Source organism: Schistocerca serialis, chromosome 3 (genome assembly GCF_023864345.2).
Source record: "Schistocerca serialis cubense isolate TAMUIC-IGC-003099 chromosome 3, iqSchSeri2.2, whole genome shotgun sequence".
In the NCBI taxonomy this organism is placed as follows: domain Eukaryota; kingdom Metazoa; phylum Arthropoda; class Insecta; order Orthoptera; family Acrididae; genus Schistocerca; species Schistocerca serialis.
Genome location: NC_064640.1, coordinates 974941084 through 974964427, shown reverse-complemented (window position 1 = coordinate 974964427; position 23344 = coordinate 974941084). Strand labels below are relative to the sequence as shown.

Sequence of the window (23344 nt, the reverse complement as noted above, 5' to 3'; positions counted from 1 at the left end):
ATTCTGATTCTAATACTGGATCCCCTATCTGTTCTAAATCGACTCCTGTTTCTTCTTCTATCACAACAGACAAATCTTCACCCTCATAGAGGCTTTCAATGTATTCTTTCCACCTATCTGCTCTCTCCTCTGCATTTAACAGTGGAATTCCCGTTGCACTCTTAATGTTACCACGGTTGCTTTTAATGTCACCAAAGGTTGTTTTGACTTTCCTGTATGCTGAGTCTGTCCTTCCGACAATCATATCTTTTTCGATGTCTTCACATTTTTCCTGCAGCCATTTCGTCTTAGCTTCCCTGCACTTCCTATTTATTTCATTCCTCAGCGACTTGTATTTCTGTATTCCTGATTTTCCGGGAACATGTTTGTACTTCCTTCTTTCATCAATCAACTGAAATATTTCTTCTGTTACCCATGGTTTCTTCACAGCTACCTTCTTTGTACCTATGTTTTCCTTCCCAACTTTTGTGATGGCCCTTTTTAGAGATGTCCATTCCTCTTCAACTGTACTGCCTACTGCGCTATTCCTTACTGCTGTATCTATAGCATTAGAGAACTTCAAACGCATCTTGTCATTCCTTAGTACTTCTGTACCCCACTTCTTTGCGTATTGATTCTTCCTGACTAATGTCTTGAACTTCAGCCTACTCTTCATCACTACTGAATTGTGGTCTGAGTCTATATCTGCTCCTGGGTATGCCTTACAATCCAGTATCTGATTTCGGAATCTCTGTCTGACCATGATGTAATCTAATTGAAATCTTCCCATATCTCCCGGCCTTTTCCAAGTATACCTCCTCCTCTTGTGATTCTTGAACAGAGTATTTGCTATTACTAGCTGAAACTTGTTACAGAACTCAATTAGTCTTTCTCCCCTTTCATTCCTTGTCCCAAGCCCATATTCTCCTGTAACCTTTTCTTCTACTCCTTCCCCTACAACTGCATTCCAGTTGCCCATGACTATTAGATTTTCATCCCCCTTTACATACTGCATTACCCTTTCAATATCCTCATACACTTTCTCTATCTGTTCATCTTCAGCTTGCGACGTCGGCATGTATACCTGAACTATCGTTGTCGGTGTTGGTCTGCTGTCGATTCTGATTAGAACAACCCGGTCACTGAACTGTTCACAGTAACACACCCTCTGCCCTACCCTCCTATTCATAACGAATCCTACACCTGTTATACCATTTTCTGCTGCTGTTGATATTACCCGATACTCATCTGACCAGAAATCCTTGTCTTCCTTCCCCTTCACTTCACTGACCCCTACTATATCTAGATTGGGCCTTTGCATTTCCCTTTTCAGATTTTCTAGTTTCCCTACCACGTTCAAGCTTCTGACATTCCACGCCCCGACTTGTAGAACGTTATCCTTTCGTAGATTATTCAATCTTTTTCTCATGGTAACCTCCCCCTTGGCAGTCCCCTCCCGGAGATCCGAATTGGGGACTATTCCGGAATCTTTTGCCAATGGAGAGATCATCATGACACTTCTTCAATTACAGGCCACATGTCCTGTGGATACACGTTACGTGTCTTTAATGCAGTGGTTTCCATTGCCTTCTGCATCCTCATGTCGTTGATCATTGCTGAATCTTCCGCCTTTAGGGGCAATTTCCCACCCTAAGAAAAGAGAGTGCCTTGAACCTCTATCCACTCCTCGGCCCTCTTTGACAAGGCCATTGGAAGAATGAGGCTGACTTCTTATGCCAGAAGTCTTTGGCCGCCAATGCTGATTATTTATCAAAATTTAGGCAGTGGCGGGGATCGAACCCGGGACCGAAGACGTTTTGATTATGAATCAAAGACGCTACCCCTAGACCACTATGATTATATAAAAAATAAACAGTTTTGTATAAGAGGAAAGCTACAATGCAGTCAAATTGATTGAAGTTCATTTATAGAAAGTATAGCGGAATGAAATAATGCTGTAGGTGAGAGACTCACTCCATTTCTTATTACATATTTAGCTACTCCACTTTCAATCTTTTTAGGTATATGAATGAGAGTAAATTATATTCATACACAGATGGGGGAAAGAATGCTGAAATGTGGAACTGGAGCCTCATGTTCCATGAAGACAAGACCATATAATTTTAAGGGCTGCCTATGAGTAAGATATGAGTCTGTTGTACAAACAGTACAGTAGAAACTTTCATTCTGTTGTTGAAACAGCTTAAAAAAGATAAATAAACACAAAATGAGCAAACAATGTAGTTTTATTAAAGAAAAAATTGTTAGTCCATTTGTTGATAAGCCAACAAGACATTTGATGTAAGTTAAAATCATTGGCCACCAAATTCTAGGAAGTCTTTCCAGCTGTGATAGAAAACACAAGGACTAAAAGTAAACATTCTCTTACAAATGCATTAGATCTGCTCAAGTAACTGCTTTATATCACTATAAGGGATATAAGGTATAATGAAATAGGCTCAAAAGATATTTTTTTTTAAAATGAGATTGCTTAAAAGCTGGCTACGGACATACAAATTTTCAATATTTTGAAATATTGTGTTTACATGAGAGTAAATCTCTTATGCTATTTTGGCAAGTTATTGCTAATTTTGTCATTATTCCTACAGTGTAATTGTAGTAATGACACACACTTCATATGGCTGTATAATACAAGATGAAAACACCTAAATTTCAAAGCACAGAGAACAAAAGAAATTTTAAATCCTAACATGTATTACATAAAGTATGGAATAATGATTAACACCTAAATATGTTTAAAGATTATACATACCAATTGAAAATGGAACATTATTGCTTGACATTCCTGAAAGAGACTGAGAAGGAGAAAGCAGAGGAGATTCAACACTGAGGCTGGGGCTTGATGTAACTGAAACAATAACACAAAAATTTACAATAGCCAAAAGTTTTAGAACAAAGTCACAGAATTCTGGTACACAAAACTACATGGGAAATATAATCAATGAAATGTCAAAACTGTGCTGAATTAATTGCTCAATTATGCATAGAATTTACTTGTTTAGTTTATTATAAATGAACATTTTCTGTGTTTAGCATGTCTATGATTGTTACTGTGAATCAATAAAAACTGAAAATGGAGGAATGCTTACTAAGTGTAGATACAAGTAAGCTGTTACATTTTCATAGACTGAGAAAGCACTCTCACCTGGAATGGAAATAATTCCTTGAACAAGAGATGAACCATGGACAAGCTGTGACTGATTTAGTTGCTGATGCTGCTTTGCTGCTAACTTTTCCTGTTTCCTCCATTTGGCACGGCGATTTTGAAACCATACCTGCAATATGGTTTTCTAAAGAAAACTGATGGAGTTCATTTATGGAATGTATTTATATCAAAGAGTGTGCTATTATTTCTTACAGAAGATAATTATGATTACATTGTGAACATTCACATGTAAAATACTTGACAAGAAAGTGAAGCACCCAGACGGGAAGGAGGAAACTAAATGGAACTTCATGGATTGAGTGGTTATGTGATGTTACTTTAGTGATTACAGGGTAGAGTCAAATGTAGAAAATGTTCGGCAGTATGAGCTCATTTATCAGTATGACACTGCACCTCTGGTGTGGGTGCATGACTAATCTGGTTGGGAAAGGTATCATAAACTTGCTGTATCCTCTCCTGAGGTAAAATAACCTACAACTTTTGTATATGGTCTTTGTTCTATTGGGACAGATCTGGGGATCTTGATGACCATAGGAGTACCTTGACATCATGCAGAAAGTTCACAAAGACATATGCCGTTTGTGGATGAGCATTGTCCTGTTGAAAAATGGCACCACAATACTGTCACATGAGAAGCAGCATGTGAGGATGCAGGACCATGACATACTGTTGTATCATCAGAGTTCCGTCAGTCTCTACTGGCCATGGCATGAAGTCATACCCCATGGCTCCCCACACCAAATCGCTAGGAGTAACACTGCTGTGCCTCTCCAAAACATTGGAAGAGTGGTACCCTTCCCCAGGTTACAGCCATCCTCATTGACAATGGTCACCTGGGTTACTGCAGAATTGTGATTCATTGCTCAACACAATGTGACATCATTTGTCAGTGGTCCATGTGTCCCAGTCATGGCACACCACTCCAAACACAGCCATTTGTGTTGAGGTGTTAACTGCAGCCTATGAGTGAGATGATAATTGCCTAGGCCAACTGCTGCTGCTCTCTGACCAGTGGTGTGCGATTGCACAGTTTGTTGTGACTCCATGAATTGTTTACAGGTAGCAGGCACAAATGTGAAGTGGTTACAATGTGCATTCACGCAGTCCAACATCGGGCCACACATGTATCTGAGTGGCTCATAAACCTAGATACTTCACAATTCAACCAGTTGGCTAAATGGGGAGACCCACAATGAAGTGTCTTTCAAATTCTGTCAGTTGCTGATAATGCCATCTCACATGAGTGAGCAACGTCTCCGTGTCCTTCACAGTGATCACTCAATATAAGGGGCATTCACAGAATTCCCCTTATATACCCTACCAGTTGTAGCAACAACACTCATCATGATCAACTATAATGCACTCTAAAGGCTGTTCTTCCTGTCACAAAGGATTACAACTCTAATATTTTACATACCTAGTGATGGTATGTACACGTACAAAGTTACACTGGCATACAGCCATGTCTTATGAGTACTTCCCCTTTTCTTGTAAGGCTCTGTACATTCCAAAACTGAGAAATCTCATTCCAGAAAAGAAATCCTTGGTTTTAAGATAAACCTACTTCATTTGACAGTATATGTGAAAGCTAATAATATTACAAGTAATTTTGGGGTCAGAAGTAAAGTTATCAGTCATAACTCATAATGCAAAATAAATCTACCACACATCGCTAGGTGTTGGTGAAATTACTGTGTCATCAAAATGTGATTTTATTTTGTTTCAAAAATTAGTTTCATCATTCAAAGAAATTTTGGGCTTGCACCTGGTTGTCATTACTACACTCCATGATGTTTCAACTGGGCACCTGCCAGTTATCTTCAGATGAGCCATTGAAGACATTTGAAAGCTTCCTCCATTCTGAAATTTATTTATGCACTGTGTGTGTCCTATTCAAGTGTTAAGAATGTGGTAACGGACTGACAACACCACCCAGCAGGCAGTACTCTCGCTGGTGGAACTGCAGAACTCAGCGGTCCTCAGGGTTGTCAACCACCACAGTTATTGGCATACTCTTTCATCTTCAATTAGAGCCAGTTGTGGAAATGGTAAGGTTCCACACATTATCCAGTAGGTAGCCACTATCATGGTTCATCATAACTACTGCCACACATAGTTTAATGAAAAGAAGTTGCTGTGTTCAAATTTATAGTACTCTCATACTTCATTGAATGTCTCATGGAGACACATTGTTCAACATTAGCTGACTTTCTTACTTCCAAATTTCTTAGCCGCAAAAGGTGAATGCAGCATTTTGTTCAGTGCTGAGTTCTTTCATGTGTGTGTTGTCTGGCATGTGTAAGCCATACTACATTGGCAAGGTATTTTGTAAATTTCAGCATTCTCAAATGACAGATAGTCCTTCACTAATCTTAGAAGGTCTAGACAGTGGGTGGAAACCTATTTTCACCAAAAAATTGTGGAATATTCTTCCTACCTTGACTGAAATATTGCCAATAGAGGGAAGAAAAACTAGAGATTTTGCCATTGTGCCCTCTTCTTTATCCAATTACTGGTTTTTGGTTTTAACTGATAGTGCCCTGTTAATCTGCTAGGTAGAATATCCATTTCCCTGAACACTGTCTTTAGGTGGACAAGCTCTTTAAGCAGACTATCTGGATCTGAGACTGTGTGAGCTCTGTGCAAGTGTTTTAAGCACACTCATAGATTCTGATGGGCGATGACAACTCAGTGATTGTAAATACAAATCTGTATGAGTGAGGGTAAGATAAACTGAATGCCCTCTGAGAACCATCATCATTCTTCTGTCTGCCCGCATCTCGTGGTCGTGCGGTAGCATTCTCGCTTCCCACGCCCGGGTTCCCGGGTTCGATTCCCGGCGGGGTCAGGGATTTTCTCTGCCTCGTGATGGCTGGGTGTTGTGTGCTGTCCTTAGGTTAGTTAGGTTTAAGTAGTTCTAAGTTCTAGGGGACTTATGACCACAGCAGTTGAGTCCCATAGTGCTCAGAGCCATTTGAACCATTCTTCTGTCTAACCAAAATATCCAGGAAAGGCACACAACAATCTTCCTCTACTTCCATAGTAAATTGGATTTTCTTATGGATGCAGTTGAGGTGATACAGAATCTCCATTATCTCCTCCATGAGGCCACATGATGGAAGTATTGTCTGCATACTTAAAAGTTACTGTTGGTTTAAGGACCACTTATCCCAGTGCTCTCTCCTCAGAGTCCTCTGTAAAAAAGTTGGCCATCAGGGGAGATAGAGAGCTACTCATGGTAACTCCACTGGTCAGCTCAAAATATTTGTAGTTGAACATACCATAGACTGAAGAAAGAGCATCCTGAAACAAATCAGTGATGTTCACCAAACACTCTGCAAGAAGGACCATTATAAAAAGTGATACTAGATCGAAGCTCACTAAATAATACAAACTGGTTGGACAGAGAGCTGACAGTGTACTGATAAAATTGGCCAAGTTACATATATGATGGAAGCATTTGTCCATTAATGGTGTTAGCAAGGAAGTAAGATGTATGGGTATATCTACATCTACATCTACATGACTACTCTGCAATTCACATTTAGGTGCTTGGCAGAGGGTTCATCGAACCACAATCATACTATACTAGACCATTCCACTCCCGAACAACGCGGGGGAAAAACGAACACCTAAACCTTTCTGTTCAAGCTCTGATTTCTCTTATTTTATTTTGATGATCATTCCTACCTATAAGGTTGGGCTCAACAAAATATTTTTGCATTCGGAAGAGAAAGTTGGTGACTGAAATTTCGTAAATAGATCTCGCCGCAACGAAAAACATCTTTGCTTTAATGACTTCCATCCCAACTCGCGTATCATATCTGCCACACTCCCTCCCCTATTATGTGATAATACAAAACGAGCCGCCCTTTTTTGCACCCTTTCGATGTCCTCCGTCAATCCCACCTGGTAAGGATCCCACACCGCGCAGCAATAATCTAACAGAGGACAAACGAGTGTAGTGTAAGCTGTCTCTTTAGCGGACTTGTTGCATCTTCTAAGTGTCCTGCCAATGAAATGCAACCTTTGGCTCACCTTCCCCACAATATTATCTATGTGGTCTTTCCAACTGAAGTTGTTCGTAATTTTAACACCCAGGTACTTAGTTGAATTGACAGCCTTGAGAATTGTACTATTTATGGAGTAATCGAATTCCAACAGATTTCTTTTGGAACTCATGTGGATCACCTCACACTTATTGTTATTTAGCGTCAACTGCCACCTGCCACACCATACAGCAATCTCTTCTAAATCACTTTGCAACTGATACTGGGCTTCGGATGACTTTACTAGACGGAAAATTACAGCATCATCTGCGAACAACCTAAGAGAACTGCTCAGATTGTCACCCAGGTAATTTTTATAGATCAGGAACAGCAGAGGTCCCAGGATGCTTCCCTGGGGAACACCTGATATCACTTCACTTTTACTCGATGATTTGCCATGTATTACTACGAACTGCAACCTTCCTGACAGGAAATCATGAATACACTCGCACAACTGAGATGATACCCCATTAGCTTGATTAGAAGTCGCTTGTGAGGAACGGTGTCAAAAGCTTTCCAGAAATCCAGAAATATGGAATCAACTTGAGATCCCCTGTCGATAGTGGCCATTACTTCGTGCGAATATAGAGCTAGCTGCGTTGCAGAAGAACGATGTTTTCTGAAAGCATACTGATTACGTATCAATAGATCATTCCCTTTGAGGTGATTCATAATGTTTGAATACAGTATATGCTCCAAAACCCTACTGCAAACCGACGTCAATGATATAGGTCTGTAGTTTGATGGATTATTTCTACTACCCTTCTTAAACACTGGTGCAACCTGCGCAATTTTCCAATCTGTAGGCACAGATCTATCGGTGAGCGAGCGGTTGTATACGCTTGCTAAGTAGGGAGCTATTGTATCAGTGTAATCTGAAAGGAACCAAATTGGTATACAATCTGGACCTGAAGACTTGCCCGTATCAAGCGATTTGAGTTGCTTCGCAACCCCTAAGGTATCTACTTCTAAGAAACTCATGCTGTTTGTGTTTCAAATTCTGGAATATTCCATTCATCTTCCCTGGTGAAGGAATTTCAGAAAACTGCGTTCAAAAACTCCACTTCAGTGGCACAGTTGACGGTTACAGTACCATCGGCACTGCGCAGCCAAGGTATTGACTGCGTCTTGCCGCTTGTGTACTTTATATACGATCAGAATTTCTTCGGATTTTCTACCAAATTTCGAGAGAATGTTTCATTGTGGAACCTATTAAAGGCATCTTGCATTGAAGTCCGGGCCAAATTTCACGCGTCTGTAAATTTTAGCCAATCTTCGGGATTTTGCGTTCTTCTGAACTTCGCATGCTTTTTCCGTTGCCTCTGCAACAGCGTTCCGACCTGTTTTCTGTACCATGGGGGATCAGTTCCATCCCTTACCAATTTATGATGTATGAATCTCTCAATTGCTGTTGCTAGTATATCTTTGAATTTGAGCCACATCTCGTCTACATTTGCATAGTCAGTTCGAAAGGAATGGAGACTGTCTCTTAGGAAGGCTTCTAGTGACACTTTATCCGCTTTTTTAAATAAAATTATTTTGCGTTTGTTTCTGGTGGAGTTGGAAGAAACGGTATTGATCCTAGCTACAACGACCGTGTGATAACTAATTCCTGTATCAGTCATGATGCTCTCTATTAGCTCTGGATTGTTTGTGGCTAAAAGGTCAAGTGTGTTTTCGCAACCATTTACAATTCGCGTGGGTTCATGGACTAACTGCTCAAAATTATTATATAGTAAGTAGGAGCACCAATGTTGCTTACTATTGGCAGTAAAGGTAGATCTTGTTTTAGAATTTTACAAGTCAATGCAGTTTGGTAGGTACACAATTATTTTTCTTAAGCTCTTGGTGGTCTCTTGACATAACAAGGTATAATTCAGGAATGCAGAAGTTTTGCATTTCATCAGTCCTGTAGTATCATAATCAGTCTTCCTATAGGTAAAATGGCTTGGTAGACCATTCATCTCATCAAAATACAAATTATGAGATGACAGTACTGTTAGATTACCTTTGTCAGCCTTCAGTACCACTGTGTAAGTATCCTGTAGTAACACTGTTCACGTTTACGTCGCACTTCACTTAGCGTAGACCGGGACTGTGTCCTAGGCATGGCCGGTGTTAACTGCCTGGGCACGGCCCGTGCTGCAGGAGTTGTTGTTGTTGTTGTTGTTATGCCGGCAGAGGTCGTGTCCGAATTCTCGCATGCCCTCTGGTGGACGGGACTCTACTTGCAGCAACTACCATCCATGACGTGCCGTGCCAATGTGCGCCTCCCGCGACCTTTCTGGTGGCTACTGCACTCCTCCTCCTTCGGTGGGTGAAGCCACTGTGATCCACTGCATCGGAAGGTGGAGCATCGGGCAGGAGCAATGACCTCCACATCCATTGGATGGCTGGAGTCGAGGGGATCTGCCAAGCCTCGAACCGGAACCTTCGAATACGGCTGGAAGTGACCCACACGAAGAGGTCCCCGTCGTCCCACAACTGGAGCCCGGGACAGAACAGGCGACAAGCTGTCGAACGCCGGATCCTGTTCCACCTCGGGAGGGGCAAGACCCAGTGGCGGGGACGAAGGGGAAGGGACGACCACGGGTGAACCAGCCTCCTGAGAAACCGGGCCTGCTAGGGGGGCTGGCTTTCGCTGGGGCATCTCGAACGATGGTGATGCCGGTGCTGGAGCTACTGGAGGCTGCCAAGGCTGAGAATCATCGCAGTGCGGCAGAGTCACAGCGGGGAGAGGAGGGAACGTCCCCTGTGAAACTAACACAGGTGCCGGCAATGGGGAAGCCGGTGTCCGAGAGGTCGGAGGGTGGGTGCCCAAACGTGGACGTAGCTGATTTTGGTGACGACGTACCACCCGGTCCCCCGCCTGCAAGGTATAGAGCCGGCGGCCATTTCGGCGCAGGACCATCGCCGGTATCCAACGTGGATTGCGACCAAACCCACGGGCCCAGACCGACATACCCAGTGGAAAGACAGGCACTCCATTTTGTGAAGACTGGCGAGGACCAGGCCAGAGGAGGTGCAGCAGAGTACTAGGCTGACACCCATGGAGGAGCTCTGTGGGGCTGTGTTCTCCCATTGGTGTGGTCCGGTATGCCGTCAAGAAAAATGTCAATGCTTCCTCCGCAGGAAATTCGTGCATATACTTTTTCATCTGCATCTTAAATGGCGCACGATGTGCTCGGCTTCCCCATTCCATTGTGGATGGAAGGGGTGAGAGCAAACGTGCCAAATACTGAAGCGCCTACAAAAATCCTGGAAGGTCTGCGAAATAAACTGCGGTCCATTGTCCGAGACCAGGGTGATAGGCAGACCTTCCACAGAAAAGGTTTTTGCTAGTGCCTGGATTGCAACTTCTGAAATGGTTGAGGAGCAGCGAACCACATATGGGAATCGGGAATAAGCATCAATGACAATGAGCCAAAACCCATTGAGAAACGGGCCCGCAAAATCGATGTGAACACGTTCCCATGCTTGGGTTGCCGGCGGCCAGGAAAAGAACGCTGCCCTGGGAGATGCTTGTTGGCTCGCACACTGGGAACAGGCGGCCACCAAGTGCTCAATTTCTCTGTCAATACCGGGCCAGTACACATGTCTGCGAGCCAATGTTTTAGTACGGGAAACACCCCAGTGCCCCGCATGTAATAACGTGAGGACCTCCCTTCGTAAACTTGCAGGAACAACCACATGAGGAGCTGTATCATCGGTAGCCAGAAGGAGAATGCCTTCCAAGACCGAGAGGCGGTCTCGTAAAAGAAAATAATTACGAAGAGGGTCCGAGGCCCGGCCCGGAGGGCGGGATGACCACCCCTGCTGAATGAGGCGAACTACTTTCCGGAGAATCGGGTCAGCCGCCGTTTCCCTGGCGACTCGAGAACTAGTGATCGGGAAGCCATCAACCGCTTGGTGGGACGCCTCATCCAAATGAAAACACATAATCTCCTCCCGATCGAACGTAGGATCCGGGCCCACCGGAAGACGGGAAAGAGTGTCGGCGTTGGCATGCTGTCCTGTAGGGCGAAAATGAATGTAATAATGGTACTTAGAGAGAAACAAGGCCCAGCGCTGTAGTCTGTGGGCCGCCCTATCCGGAATCTGAGAGGCGGGGCCAAATAACGATATTAACGGCTTATGGTCAGCGATTAACTGAAACTTCGTGCCATACAAGAAAGGGTGAAACTTGGTAACAGCGTAGACAATGGCCAAAAGCCTCTTTTTCCACCTGGGAGTAATGGGCCTGCGTGGGACTAAGGGTTTTAGACACAAATGCCAGTGGTTGCTCGGAACCATCTGCGTTGCGATGGGCCAGGACCGCCCCCACCCCATACTGCGAAGCATCTGTAGCTAGGACCAACGGCTTATGGGGATCAAAAGTAGCCAAACAAGGGGCTGATGTGAGGAGGCCCTTCAACGAGGTGAACGCTCGCTTGCATGCAGGCGACCAATCAAAAGGAACACCCTTGTGCAGAAGGTAGTACAGGGGGTGGGCTATAGTGGAAGCCCTGGGAATGAACCGGAGGTAATAGGCTATCTTGCCTAAAAAAGCTTGTAACTCTTTCAGTGAAGCGGGCCGAGGAAGGTTGACGATACCTTGGACCAAACTTCCTAGTGGCTGGATGCCGTGCCGAGATATGGTGTAGCCCACATACTCAATGGACGGTTCGAAGAAGGTTGACTTATGCAGGTTGCAACGCAAGCCCACAGACCTGAATTTGAGAAAGAGGGTGTGAAGGTTGTGCAAGGGGTCCTTCTTGCTGCAGCCTGTGACAATTATGTCATCCAGGTAATTAATACAATGAGGGATTGTCGACATGACATGCTCAAGATAACGCTGGAATATCGCCGGGGCACTGGATATTCCAAAGGCCAACCACTGGTATTGGTAAATGCCAAACGGGGTGTTGACGACCGCCAGCCGTTTGGAGTCCTCATCAAGTGGTATCTGATGATAAGCCTCCGACAGATCGATTTTCGAAAAATATTGTCCTCCCGCCACGGCGGAGAACAATTCATCAGCACGAGGTAAAGGATAGGTGTCCACCACCAATTGGGAATTAATGGTGGCCTTGAAATCGCCACAAAGACGTAATTTTCCCGAGGGCTTCCTTACAATAACGATGGGCGAAGCCCACTCACTGGAAGAAATGGGAAGAAAGACCCCTAGGGCTGTCAGCCGGTCTAGCTCTTCCTTTACCTGAGGGCGGAGAGCCAAGGGGATCTGCCTCGCGCGTAGAAAACACGGGCGAGCCGACGCCTTCAACGTTAAGTGAGCTTCAAAATCTGAAATACGCCCCAGGCCCTCCTCAAAAATATCTGGAAAGTCTGAGATCAAAGATTCCAATGATTAATAGGGAACGTCTTCGGAGATCAACTGTATGGTGTCAGCAATAGAAAAACTGAAAGGTTGAAAGGCATCCAGGCCAAAAAGGTTAGCGGAGCTCGCATCACTGACAACAATAAAAGTAATAGGCCGAGTGACTGATTTGTAAGTCACGTCGGTAGTGAATTGACCCAGTAGGGGAATGAACTGTTTACCATAACCGTGTAGACACCGGTAAACTGGCGCCAACGGGGGCGATCCAAGGTCGGAATAAGTTTGTGCATTCAACAACAAAACTGCCGCGCCTGTATCTACTTGCAGTTGTACCCGGCGCGACCAAACCGACACCTCAATAAAGAGTTTGCATGCCGATGCGTCAGGAGCCTGGCCCGATGAAACTTCCTGAACGTCAACGTCCATGTCCTCTGTACCTGCTTCCTTTGATTATTTTGAGGCTGAGTGGCAAACTTTAGCCATGTGACCTTTTTTATTACATTTGCGACAAACGGCCCAACGCTGGGGGCACTCTGACCGATCATGATGTATATAGCACGACGCACAGGATGGCAACAGGGGCCGGCGGCCGGAATTCTGTTTACGCGCCGTGCGGGAGCGGCCGTAATGGCCGGATTGTACCGCTCGCACGTCATCCACCCCGGACACAGTGGACGCGGCCGCGCCGCCCTGAATCTCCGCGACGTCGCACCACGCTTCCAGCTGTTGACCTGCTGCATGAGAGACTTCATACGATTGAGCAATGGACAGGACTTCCTCGAGGGAAGGGTCTTCTAACTGCAGGGCCCATTGCCGGACCTCCCTATCAGGGGCCGAACGAACAATGACATCGCGTACCATAATGTGGGCATACGACTCTCGCGACTGCTCCGTGACAAAATGACACTTGCGACTAAGACTGTGCAGGGTAGCGGCCCATGCCCGGTAAGACTGATGGGGCTGTTTCTTGCATTGATAGAACTCGACCCTAGCCGCCACAACATGCGTGCAGCGGCGATAATGTGAAGACAGCAATGAACACAATGCGTCAAAAGACAAGGACGAGGGTTCCTGCAATGGCGCTAGCTGCTGCAAAACTTGATACAGCATGGGAGATATCCAAGACAAGAAGAGAGCACGACATACCTCCGCATCGGCAACATGAAAAGCCTGGAAATGCTGCCGAAGGCGATGTTCATACGCGTCCCAATCCTCCGCCGTCTCGTCATATGGGGGAAAGGGAGGAGGGAACTGCGCCGGAGCAGACAGTGTGGAGAGCAACGCCGGAAGCACTTGTTTCATGGTGGCCATGAGCTCCGTCTGCTGCGCAATCAAAACACGCACCAAATCCTCCATGCCGTGGAGAAGCTGCGAAACCAGAACAATGACGCAACACGCGAAAGAACTACCCTACTTGTCGCCAATTGTGTAGTAACACTGTTCACATTTACGTCGAACTTCACTTAGCGTAGACCGGGACTGTGTCCTAGGCATGCCCGATGTTAACTGCCTGGGCACGGCCCGTGCTGCCGGAGTTGTTGTTGTTATGCCGGCAGAGGTCGCGTCCGAATTCTCGCGTGCCCTCTGGTGGACGGGACTCTACTTGCAGCAACTACCGTCGGTGACGCGCCGTGCCAATGTGCGCCTCCCGCGATCTTTCTGGTGGCTACTGCATATCCCCTCAGTAATTTCTTAGTGTCACCCTTTCTGCACAGATTAACTTTTCTGCATTGAGGAGGAGCTTTCACAAGCACATGGCAAGTTACCCTTCTCATTTCTACCATAGCATCCAAATCAAGGTGTCATACGGCTTCTTCAATATGTATCAAAACAGGTAGATTCCTTCCCCTGTTATGTTTCTCTCTCACCCCCTTTCTTTTTGCAAATATCTCCAATAGTATTATTTACACAGCATGTGCACAGTATCCAAAATCTTGAATATTAACTCAGGGCTTAGCCAACTTAACTGTATTACACATCACATTCATTTGGTTAATTATAATCTGCTGGTGTGACTAGTTTACCTAAAAACTGTGCTGATTTTTTTATCATTGTTTTTATGTAAACATATATCACATTACTAACTTTCAGATAAATCAAAACAGAAATATAGATAAATAACTGAAGCAATTCTACAGGTAGTGTTGAAGATATGGTCATAACATTTGCACTCATTTAGTTTAGGGGTTATTAGCATTACCATTCTTAACTAAAACATTGTTACTGAAGTAGAATCTCATATCTTGGCAAAACAGACTACATAATTTGATAGTAATTACTGCTGTATCTAGAGGTTCACATTCAGAAGAACATCTCTCCACTATTCAGTTAATAAGGAATGTAAATTTTTAACTGTAACTTGTAAAACCCCAGCAAATAACAATTGGTAAATGTAGTTCTAATTATTGTAATATTATAAAAGAGAGGCTGTTGGAAGCCATTTTAATTCATCTGTGGAAGGTTGTAAAACGAGTATTATCTGTGTCCAAAAATGTATCACATATGAGTTAGCACAAATTACAACTCTTACATTGTGCTGAGTTTCACAGCTGGGAGATCATTCTGTAATTCAGTGAGCATTTTTAATGACTGACTGTGACTGGCAGCTGGTTTCAGGAATACTGTTAAAACATCGATAGTGCATTCTGAAAACTTTGACAGTAGTATTGGACTGTGAACTCTGTTGTGTCATGTTCATTTTGATATGATTATCTATTTGGAAGGATAGTGTAAGTGGTGACTATGTTAATGATTTAATCACCACAGGTAAATTATTGTGAATCATTGCATCTATGCAATTGAACAATCATATTACAGGGCACCAACACAATGTATTATGTGACTAACCATTTACCTGTGCATAAATTATGATAGATGAGACTTGAACTCACCATAAATGATAGGTTATTACATGTCAAATTACAATTAAAGTGTTTTGGGGTTTAAACCTGATGTAGATGACATCATTTGAAATAGCCTACTTACAACAATCACTTTTCAGCCAGATTCAAGACAGTTGCAGCTGCTGAAGTCATATTAGCACAGGTAGGTAGGGTAAAGTTACAAACACCACTCACAAAACTTATCAAAGGCGATGCTCAGGCATAAGTGCAAAATACAGTCCTTTACCTAATACAGACCACATCACACCATCCAAATTTTTCTCCATGAAATTGAGAGTAGATGTTGTGTATCATGGGACTTGGTGGATGGAGTCACTTCAGCCAAATTTGATTGGAGCTACATGGATTCTATTTCCTAGCAGATGTCAAAATTTGTTTGCCTGATGCAACAGCTGCAAGCCCAAAATTTCTTTGAACATTCAACTGCCAGGAAAATTGAAATCCTTACATTAGCTGTGTTGTCTGCTGGAATTTTCAGATCAATAGATAAATGCTCATAGATTTTTTTTTGGCTGCACACTTCACTCCTTTTTATGTCATGTAATGAAGATTGTAAGGCATTTTGCTCCTAGGATTATGTTAATGAGTGTTACTGTTATTTTTTTATCTGTGATCAGTAATTGAAAACAAACTTTATAAGGGAGTAAATGTATACATGGCTATTGCAGTACACTTTTGTAGCTAAAAGAACTATCTACAGTTAGAATGGACACATATATTATCATTATTTACACATCTGTGTGAAATGAATATTTTCTTCTTTACTGAAGCCTGACTCAGAAATTAATAACTGAAAATAGACCAAATAAGCTGTGTTCCAAAACTTTTATCTCTATGTACTGTTATTATCCATATCACAAAAATCACTCAGCTTAGACATTTAAGATGAACAATATGTGACTTTCGGTTCAAATTATTGTTGTGTACACCATCAATTATTGTGAACTATATTTTATTTGTTACTAGCCTTCATGCATTACTCCTAAAGGGAATTCAAATTTTGTACAGTATAGAATTGAATGTATAATTGTCTGCTTCATAATTAACTGAAACCTGAATTATGTGGCACATTTCATGTGTGCTCATGGAATTTAAAGAATTACTGTTCCTCTTGAACACCTCCAATGATAGCTTCCATTTTATTAGAGGAATTTTTTGGTTACAGTAACGTTATCTATGATACCAGAATAATGTAATATGCTGTCTATCCTCTTCAAAATTTTTTAAAGAAATCCTCTCAGCGTTCAGACTAAGAAAGGGAAAACCAGCTCAAGAGCTAATACAGTATGTGTGTTTCTCCCAAATCAATTTGTGGCCATTTCTTTCATATTTTTGCCTTAATAATTTTTAGCATTTGCATCATTAAAGTTGCATTAATAGTTAACATGTATACCTGAACTCTAGCTTCTGTCAAGTCAATCCGCATGGCCAGTTCTTCACGGAAGAAGACATCAGGATAGTGGGTTTTGTGAAATGCTCGTTCTAGTTCTTCAAGCTGAAAATTGCTAAATGTAGTCCTGTGAAAAAATTGAAACAATTTCAATATGTGTATACCCTATTGAAATTTTGTACTCATAAAGAGCATTGTGAGTGATGATAAAATTTCAGTCTAAGTGAATATTTTTACCATGACTTGCAGTATTTCTATATTTATTTTAAAATAAAAGCCTTTATTTTTAGTATGTGGAGGATGTACATGGAGTAACTAAAGACAGAAATAAATGGAAGCTGTGCTTGTGTTCAGATGCAGAAGACTTAGACATCAAAGAATTTTATATTAGCTGTTTTTCATGTTGGTGACTTTTTAATTGGTTTTATTTTTAAAATGTTGATTCACTTCCTGATTAGAAGAGGTTGCACTTGTTCCAAATTACATTTAATCTGGGTCTTACATGAAAACTAACTAGGTGTTTACTGACGCATGGTTCCAGAGCTACAAAGTTTAGAATCTATCTCTTAGTATTTTAACTATGTTACGATTTTAATTGTGTCTAGTAAGTATATGACTTTACCTGCATTTTCATATTCGTAATTTTTGTACTAATGTAATTGATTATGCAGTTCTGAACTTCAAAACAAGCAAGAATAGGGCCATAGTATCTCTTGGTGTGTTGGCAAGTCTCTTATATTGCTTTTTATAAATGAAGCTGTAGTGATGTACATTACATATGTTTTAGTTAAACCTACAACACCAAGCATAACATAAATGAACAAAACAGTACTTACAGCTCTCAGAACTACAGGTTCCTGCTTCAGTGGACAAACAAACCAAAAGTTTGCAGAGGTGGGAAATGGATATGTCACTTGAAACACAAGGACCAAAGTTATGATGGGTCTGATGTAAGAAGAGAGGTAAAGATGGAGGAAAAGGCATCAGAGACATTGGAAGGCAAAGATAAAATGTCAGTAAACAATGTGTCAGTTTCAGTTCAAAATTGCTAAAATTGAGGGACAATTTGAGAAGCAAAATTTAGTATAAAATAAGAAAATGAAACTCACTAGTGAAAAAAGTAATAAAAATAATGTATAATGATTATATGGGAGTATTATCCTGCTTGACACAGTCACAATCACTTAAATATCTGTGGATAAAGTTGCAAAGTGGTATGAAATGGAAAGAGTATGTGGGGAATGCAGTAGTGAAGGCAAATGGTCAACTTAGGTTTATCGGGAGAATTCTAGGAAAGTGTAGTTCACCTGCAAAGGAGACTGCTTATAGGATGCTATAGTGACTTATTCTTGAACACCACTCAAGTGTCTGGGATCCATGCCAGGTCAGATTAATGGAAGTCATCAAAGCAATTGAGAGGTAGGCTGCTAAATTTGTTACTCATAGGTTTGAATAACGTGCAAGTGTTACAGATATGCACCAGGGATGCAAATGGGAATCCATGCTGGGAAAGCAACATTCTTTTCATGGGATGGTATTGTGATAATTAGAGTACCAGCATTTGAAGCTGACTGCTAAACAATTCTACTGCCACCACCATATATTGCATGTAAGGACCATGAAGATAAGGTATGTGAAATCAGGGCTCGTATGGAGGCATATACACACATCAAAAAAAGTTTTTCATCAGTGCAGTTCCGAGAGTTCCAGAATCTTTACAGGAAACTGGAATAGAGATCAACATAAACATCATTTCTGCCCTTTTTATTGCTCATGAAAGCCACACATTGCATGTTGTACCACCATACATTGAGATCTTCAGAGATGGTGGTCCGGCTGCTGTACACGCTGGTACCTGTAATACCCAGTAGCATGTCCTCTTGCATTGATGCATGCCTGTACTTGTTGTGGCATACTATCCACAACTTCATCAAGGCACTGTTGGTCCATATTGTCCCACTCCTCAATGGTGATTCAGCGTAGAGCCCTCAGAGTGGTTGGTGGGTTACCCTGTTCATAACCAACCCTTTTCAATCTATTCCAGGCATGTTCGATAGGGTTCATGTCTGGAGAACATCCTGGCCACTCTAGTTGAGTGATGTCATTATCCTGAAGGAAGTCATTCACAAGATGTGCACGATGGGGGTGCAAATTGTCATCCATGAAGACGAATGCCTAGCCAATATGCTGCTGATATGGTTGCACTATCAGTTGGAGGATGGCATTCACATATTGTACAGCCATTATAGCACCTTCCATGACCATCAGTGGCGTATGTCAGCTGCACACAATGCCACCCCAAAACAGCATGGAACCACGACCATGCTGCACTTGCTGGACAGCATGCCTAAGGCTTTCAGCCTGACCGGGTTGCCTCCAAACATGTCTCCGATGATTGTCTGGTTGAAGGCATATGTAACACTCATCGGTGAAAAGAACATGACGCCAATCCTGAGCAGTCCATTTGGCACTTTGTTGGGCCCATCTGTACCACACTGCATGGTGTCGTGGTTGCAAAGATGGACCTTGCCATCGATGTCGGGAGTGAAGTTGCACATCATGCAGTCTATTGCGCATAGTTTGAGTCATAACACAACCTCCTGCTTGTACGAAAAGCATTATTCAACATGGTGGCATTGCTGTCAGGGTTCCTCTGAGCCATAATCCACAGGTAGTGGTCATCCAATGCAGTAGTAGCCCTTGGGCAGCCTGAGTGAGGCATGTCATTGACAGTTCCTGTCTATCTGTATCTCCTCCATGTCCAAACAAAATCACTTTGGTTCACTCTGAGATGCCTGGACACTTCCCTTGTTGAGCACCCGTCCTGTCACAAAGTAAGAATGTGGACGTGATCAAACTGTGGTATTGACCGTCTAGGCATAGTTGAACTACAGACAACATGAGCTGTGTACTTCTTTCCTGGTGGAATGACTGGAACTGATCAGCTGTTAGATCCCCTCTGTCTAATAGGCACTGCTTATGCATGGTTTCTCACATCTTTGGGCAGGTTTAGTGACATCTCTGAACAATCAAAGGGACTGTGTCTGTGATACAATATCCACAGTTAACTTCAATCTTCAGGAGGTCTGGGAACTGGGGTGATGCAAAACTTTTTTTGATGTGTGTATATGCAGGTGGAACAGAAAAGGAAATGACTAGTAGCAGTACATGCTACCCTCCACCATTATCCATAAAGTGGATTGTGGAGTATTTTTGTAGCTGTAGATGTAGATGTAGATGTATGGTGGGCAAAGGACAGGGAAAGATGCAAGAGGAACAAAAGAAGGGTCTGAAGGCTTACATAGCTTAAGTGTGATTGAGTTGCAAAATGAAAGGATGTGCTGAAGAACAGGGAGCAGCTGGTAATCAGTCCAGGATTTGGATATTGGATGTTTTGAGGGTGGACACTTCATATGAGTCCATGTGTTTTTCCAATAGTCAAACGTCTGTAGAATACCATATTGGAAACACATGCTGACTGGTAAATTTTTCATGTGGTTCTGAAGTTAGTGTAGTATGTTTTATTTCTGTGTGGATTTAGAATAGGTAGTTGTGAGTAACTGCAAGGACTTAGTTTTATAGTGTGTTCACTTGTGATGGCAATAACAATAGGATGGAGATTGTGGTCTGATAACATTACAGAATTTTGCATAGGTTAGAGGGGAAGAGGGGGCAGCATGCGCACTAAATGGCAAATTCATTAGTGAAATTGCTAAAATAGTCTTAGACAGATATCTACATCTATGCTCTACAAACCATTGTGAAGTGCATTGCAGAGGGTATGTCTCACTGTACCAATTATTAGTGCTTTTCCCATTCCATTTACATATGGAGTCACAATTTAAAGCTAGTTCTTAAAGTATAAGTAAGCTTTCTCAGGATAGTTTTCATCTATCTTCATGAGTCTGCCATTTCAGTTTCTTCAACTTCTCTGTGACTCTCTCCCATGGTCTAAACACACCAGTGTCCATTTGTGCTGCCCCTTTCTGTGTGCATTCAATATCCCATGTTGGTCCTGTTTAGTATGTGCCCCACACCCTTGAGCAATTTTCTAGAATGGATTGCATGAGTGATTTGTAAGCAATCTCCTTTGTAGTCTGATTGCATTTCCTCCATATTCTAGCAATAAACCAAAGCCTGCCACCTGCTTTACCTATGTCTGAGCCTATGTGATCATTCCATTTCATATCCCTCCAAAGTGTTATACCCATGTATTTGTATGAGTTGCCCAGTTACAACTGTGATTAAAATGTATAAAATTTAAGGCACTGTAAAATAGAAACTCATCTAAAATCACACTTGCTTTTTCCCATTCTCATTCACATTCATTTACACATTCACATTAACACAGAAATAGTAAAATCTATAAACAAGAACATTATTCTAAACCTGCCTTAAAAACTGATTAAGGTAAAAGCTTTACGTGATAAAATTACAAATAATGAATGTATGATGCTACTTACTTAGAATTCCATTAAATATGGAGTATCAAGCCTCCTACACCTCAGTAATTCTAAAGACTGCAAACAAGTAATTAGACAGCATACACTCATGCAAATGCAACTCATATACATGTGACAACTGTCTCTGGTTGCTGAGGTCAGACTGTGAGCTACTGTGTGTGATGGAAGAAGCAGTCTGGGTGGTGGGAGTAATGTGGATGCTGGGGTCAGTGAGGAGGAAGGATAGCAGAGTAGGGGTGGGGGATGGTAAACTGCTGCCTGTGGGGGCACACAGGGATGAGGTTGGGAGATGGTAGGGCAGCTAGTGTAGTGGGACGTGAAATTGAAGTGTCAACCATCCACCAGTGTCAGATCAGTTTCCAGGTGAATATAAGTTTAATTTAGTGTTTTGTTTATGTATTTTGTAGTATTTGTAATGTTTGTGAATTATCTAAAGTTTTGTATTTATTTTTATGTTTCATGTACGGAGAGGGCGGCACAATGAATGGAGACAGCATCTTCACTACCGGGACCAGAGAGAAAATTGCTGGCCACTATATGTTGTGGGTCGACAGCCAAAGAGCAACAGAATATCCTGAAACTGAGTTGTTGCGCCGTGCTTCTAAAAAACTGAAAAAATAAGAATTTGTAATGTTTCTACAACAATGACATCATAGAAAGTTTAATCATGTTGTAAATGTTCAGTCCTATCTTGTCAAGGCTCAGGTTCACGTCCATATGTAGTATATATGAAGATAATAAACTAGTGTATACTACAAAAGTTTAAATACGTGTTCCGAGAGTTTATTTATGAAGAATTATGTTAAGGAAGAAGGATTACTGATTTATTTGACAAGATTATTAATTTTTGACAACATTCATCGTGAGTTTGAGTCTTAAAAGTTTATTCCATGTGGCTTTAATATTTATTAAAGCAGATAACTTGCATTAATATAATTTCTGAGAAGAAACAAACAACATCTAAATTGAAAAGAGTTTGCGCAAACCAATTGGACTGAGTGACGTAATTCTGCACATATGACTCAAAGGATGATGTTTTAATTACAGTTTCATTCAAGAACCATTCAGAGACAACTTTAAAAAGAGTTTAGATAATTTTGAAGTGTTTTGTAACTGACATTGGTGACGAAGTCTGCACATGGTCATATGTCAAAAGAAAATCATTTATACAAAACTTATGTCATTACACTACACTAGCTGCAGTTGGGAGGTAAGGTGGAGGACAGGGGTGTGTGTGAGTGGGTGGTGGGAACAGAAGAGGAACAAAGTAAAAAGACAAAGACTGTGGGTATGTTCATGGAGTAGAAGGTTGTGTGGGGCCGGAATGGGAACAGGGAACAGGAAAGAGGATAGGTGGGTGAAGAACGGTGACTAATGAAGGTTGAGGCCAGGAGGGTTATGTGAATGTGGGATATATTGTAGAGAGAGTTCTACCTGTAAAATTCAGAAAAGCTGGTGTTGAAGGGAAGGATCCAAATGGCACAAGCTGTGAATTGACATTGACGTGAAGAACGTTGTGTTAGACAACATTCTCAGCAACTAGCTGGTCCAGCTGTTTGTTGGTCACAGTTTTGCAGTGGCCATTCATGTGGACAGACAGCTTGTTGGTTGCCATGCCCATGCAGAATGCTGGAGTGCTTGCAGCTTAGCTTGTAGATCACGTGACTCTGGTTTCACAGGATAGGTGATGCTCATGAGCAGACTGGAGTAGGTGGTGGTGGTAGAATGTGTGGGGTAAGTCTTGCATCTGTGTCTGTTATAGGGATGTGAGCCATGAGACAACAGATTGGGAGCAGGGGGGGTTGAGTAGGGATTGACAGGAGTATTGTGTAAGTTCGGTGGGCAGTGGAATATCTCTGTGGGACGGAGGGAGGGGGGGGGGGTGGATAGTGTGTAGGACACTCCTTATTTCAGGGCATGACTATCAGTAGTTGAAACCCTGGTGAAGAATGCTGTCAATGTGGGGGGATTTCTGGTGGTTGGTAGGTTTGACATGGATGGAGGTACTGATGTAGCCATCATTGAGGTGGAGGTCAACATTGAGGAAGGTGGCTTG

At 42.3% G+C, this 23344-nt stretch overlaps 1 protein-coding gene across 2 annotated transcripts in view; it reads right to left on the bottom strand.

Annotated features, from left to right (window-relative positions):
* The window catches only part of LOC126471407 (homeobox protein aristaless-like), a 122072-nt gene that overhangs the window by 9769 nt on the left and 88959 nt on the right, over positions 1-23344 (bottom strand). For both annotated transcript variants that reach the window (XM_050099535.1, XM_050099537.1), the window contains exons 3-5: positions 16829-16952; positions 3146-3275; positions 2753-2848 (exon numbers count right to left, since the gene is read on the bottom strand). In XM_050099535.1, coding sequence (XP_049955492.1) covers positions 2753-2848; positions 3146-3275; positions 16829-16952 — 350 coding nt within the window. The remainder of the gene's footprint in view (positions 1-2752; positions 2849-3145; positions 3276-16828; positions 16953-23344) is intronic.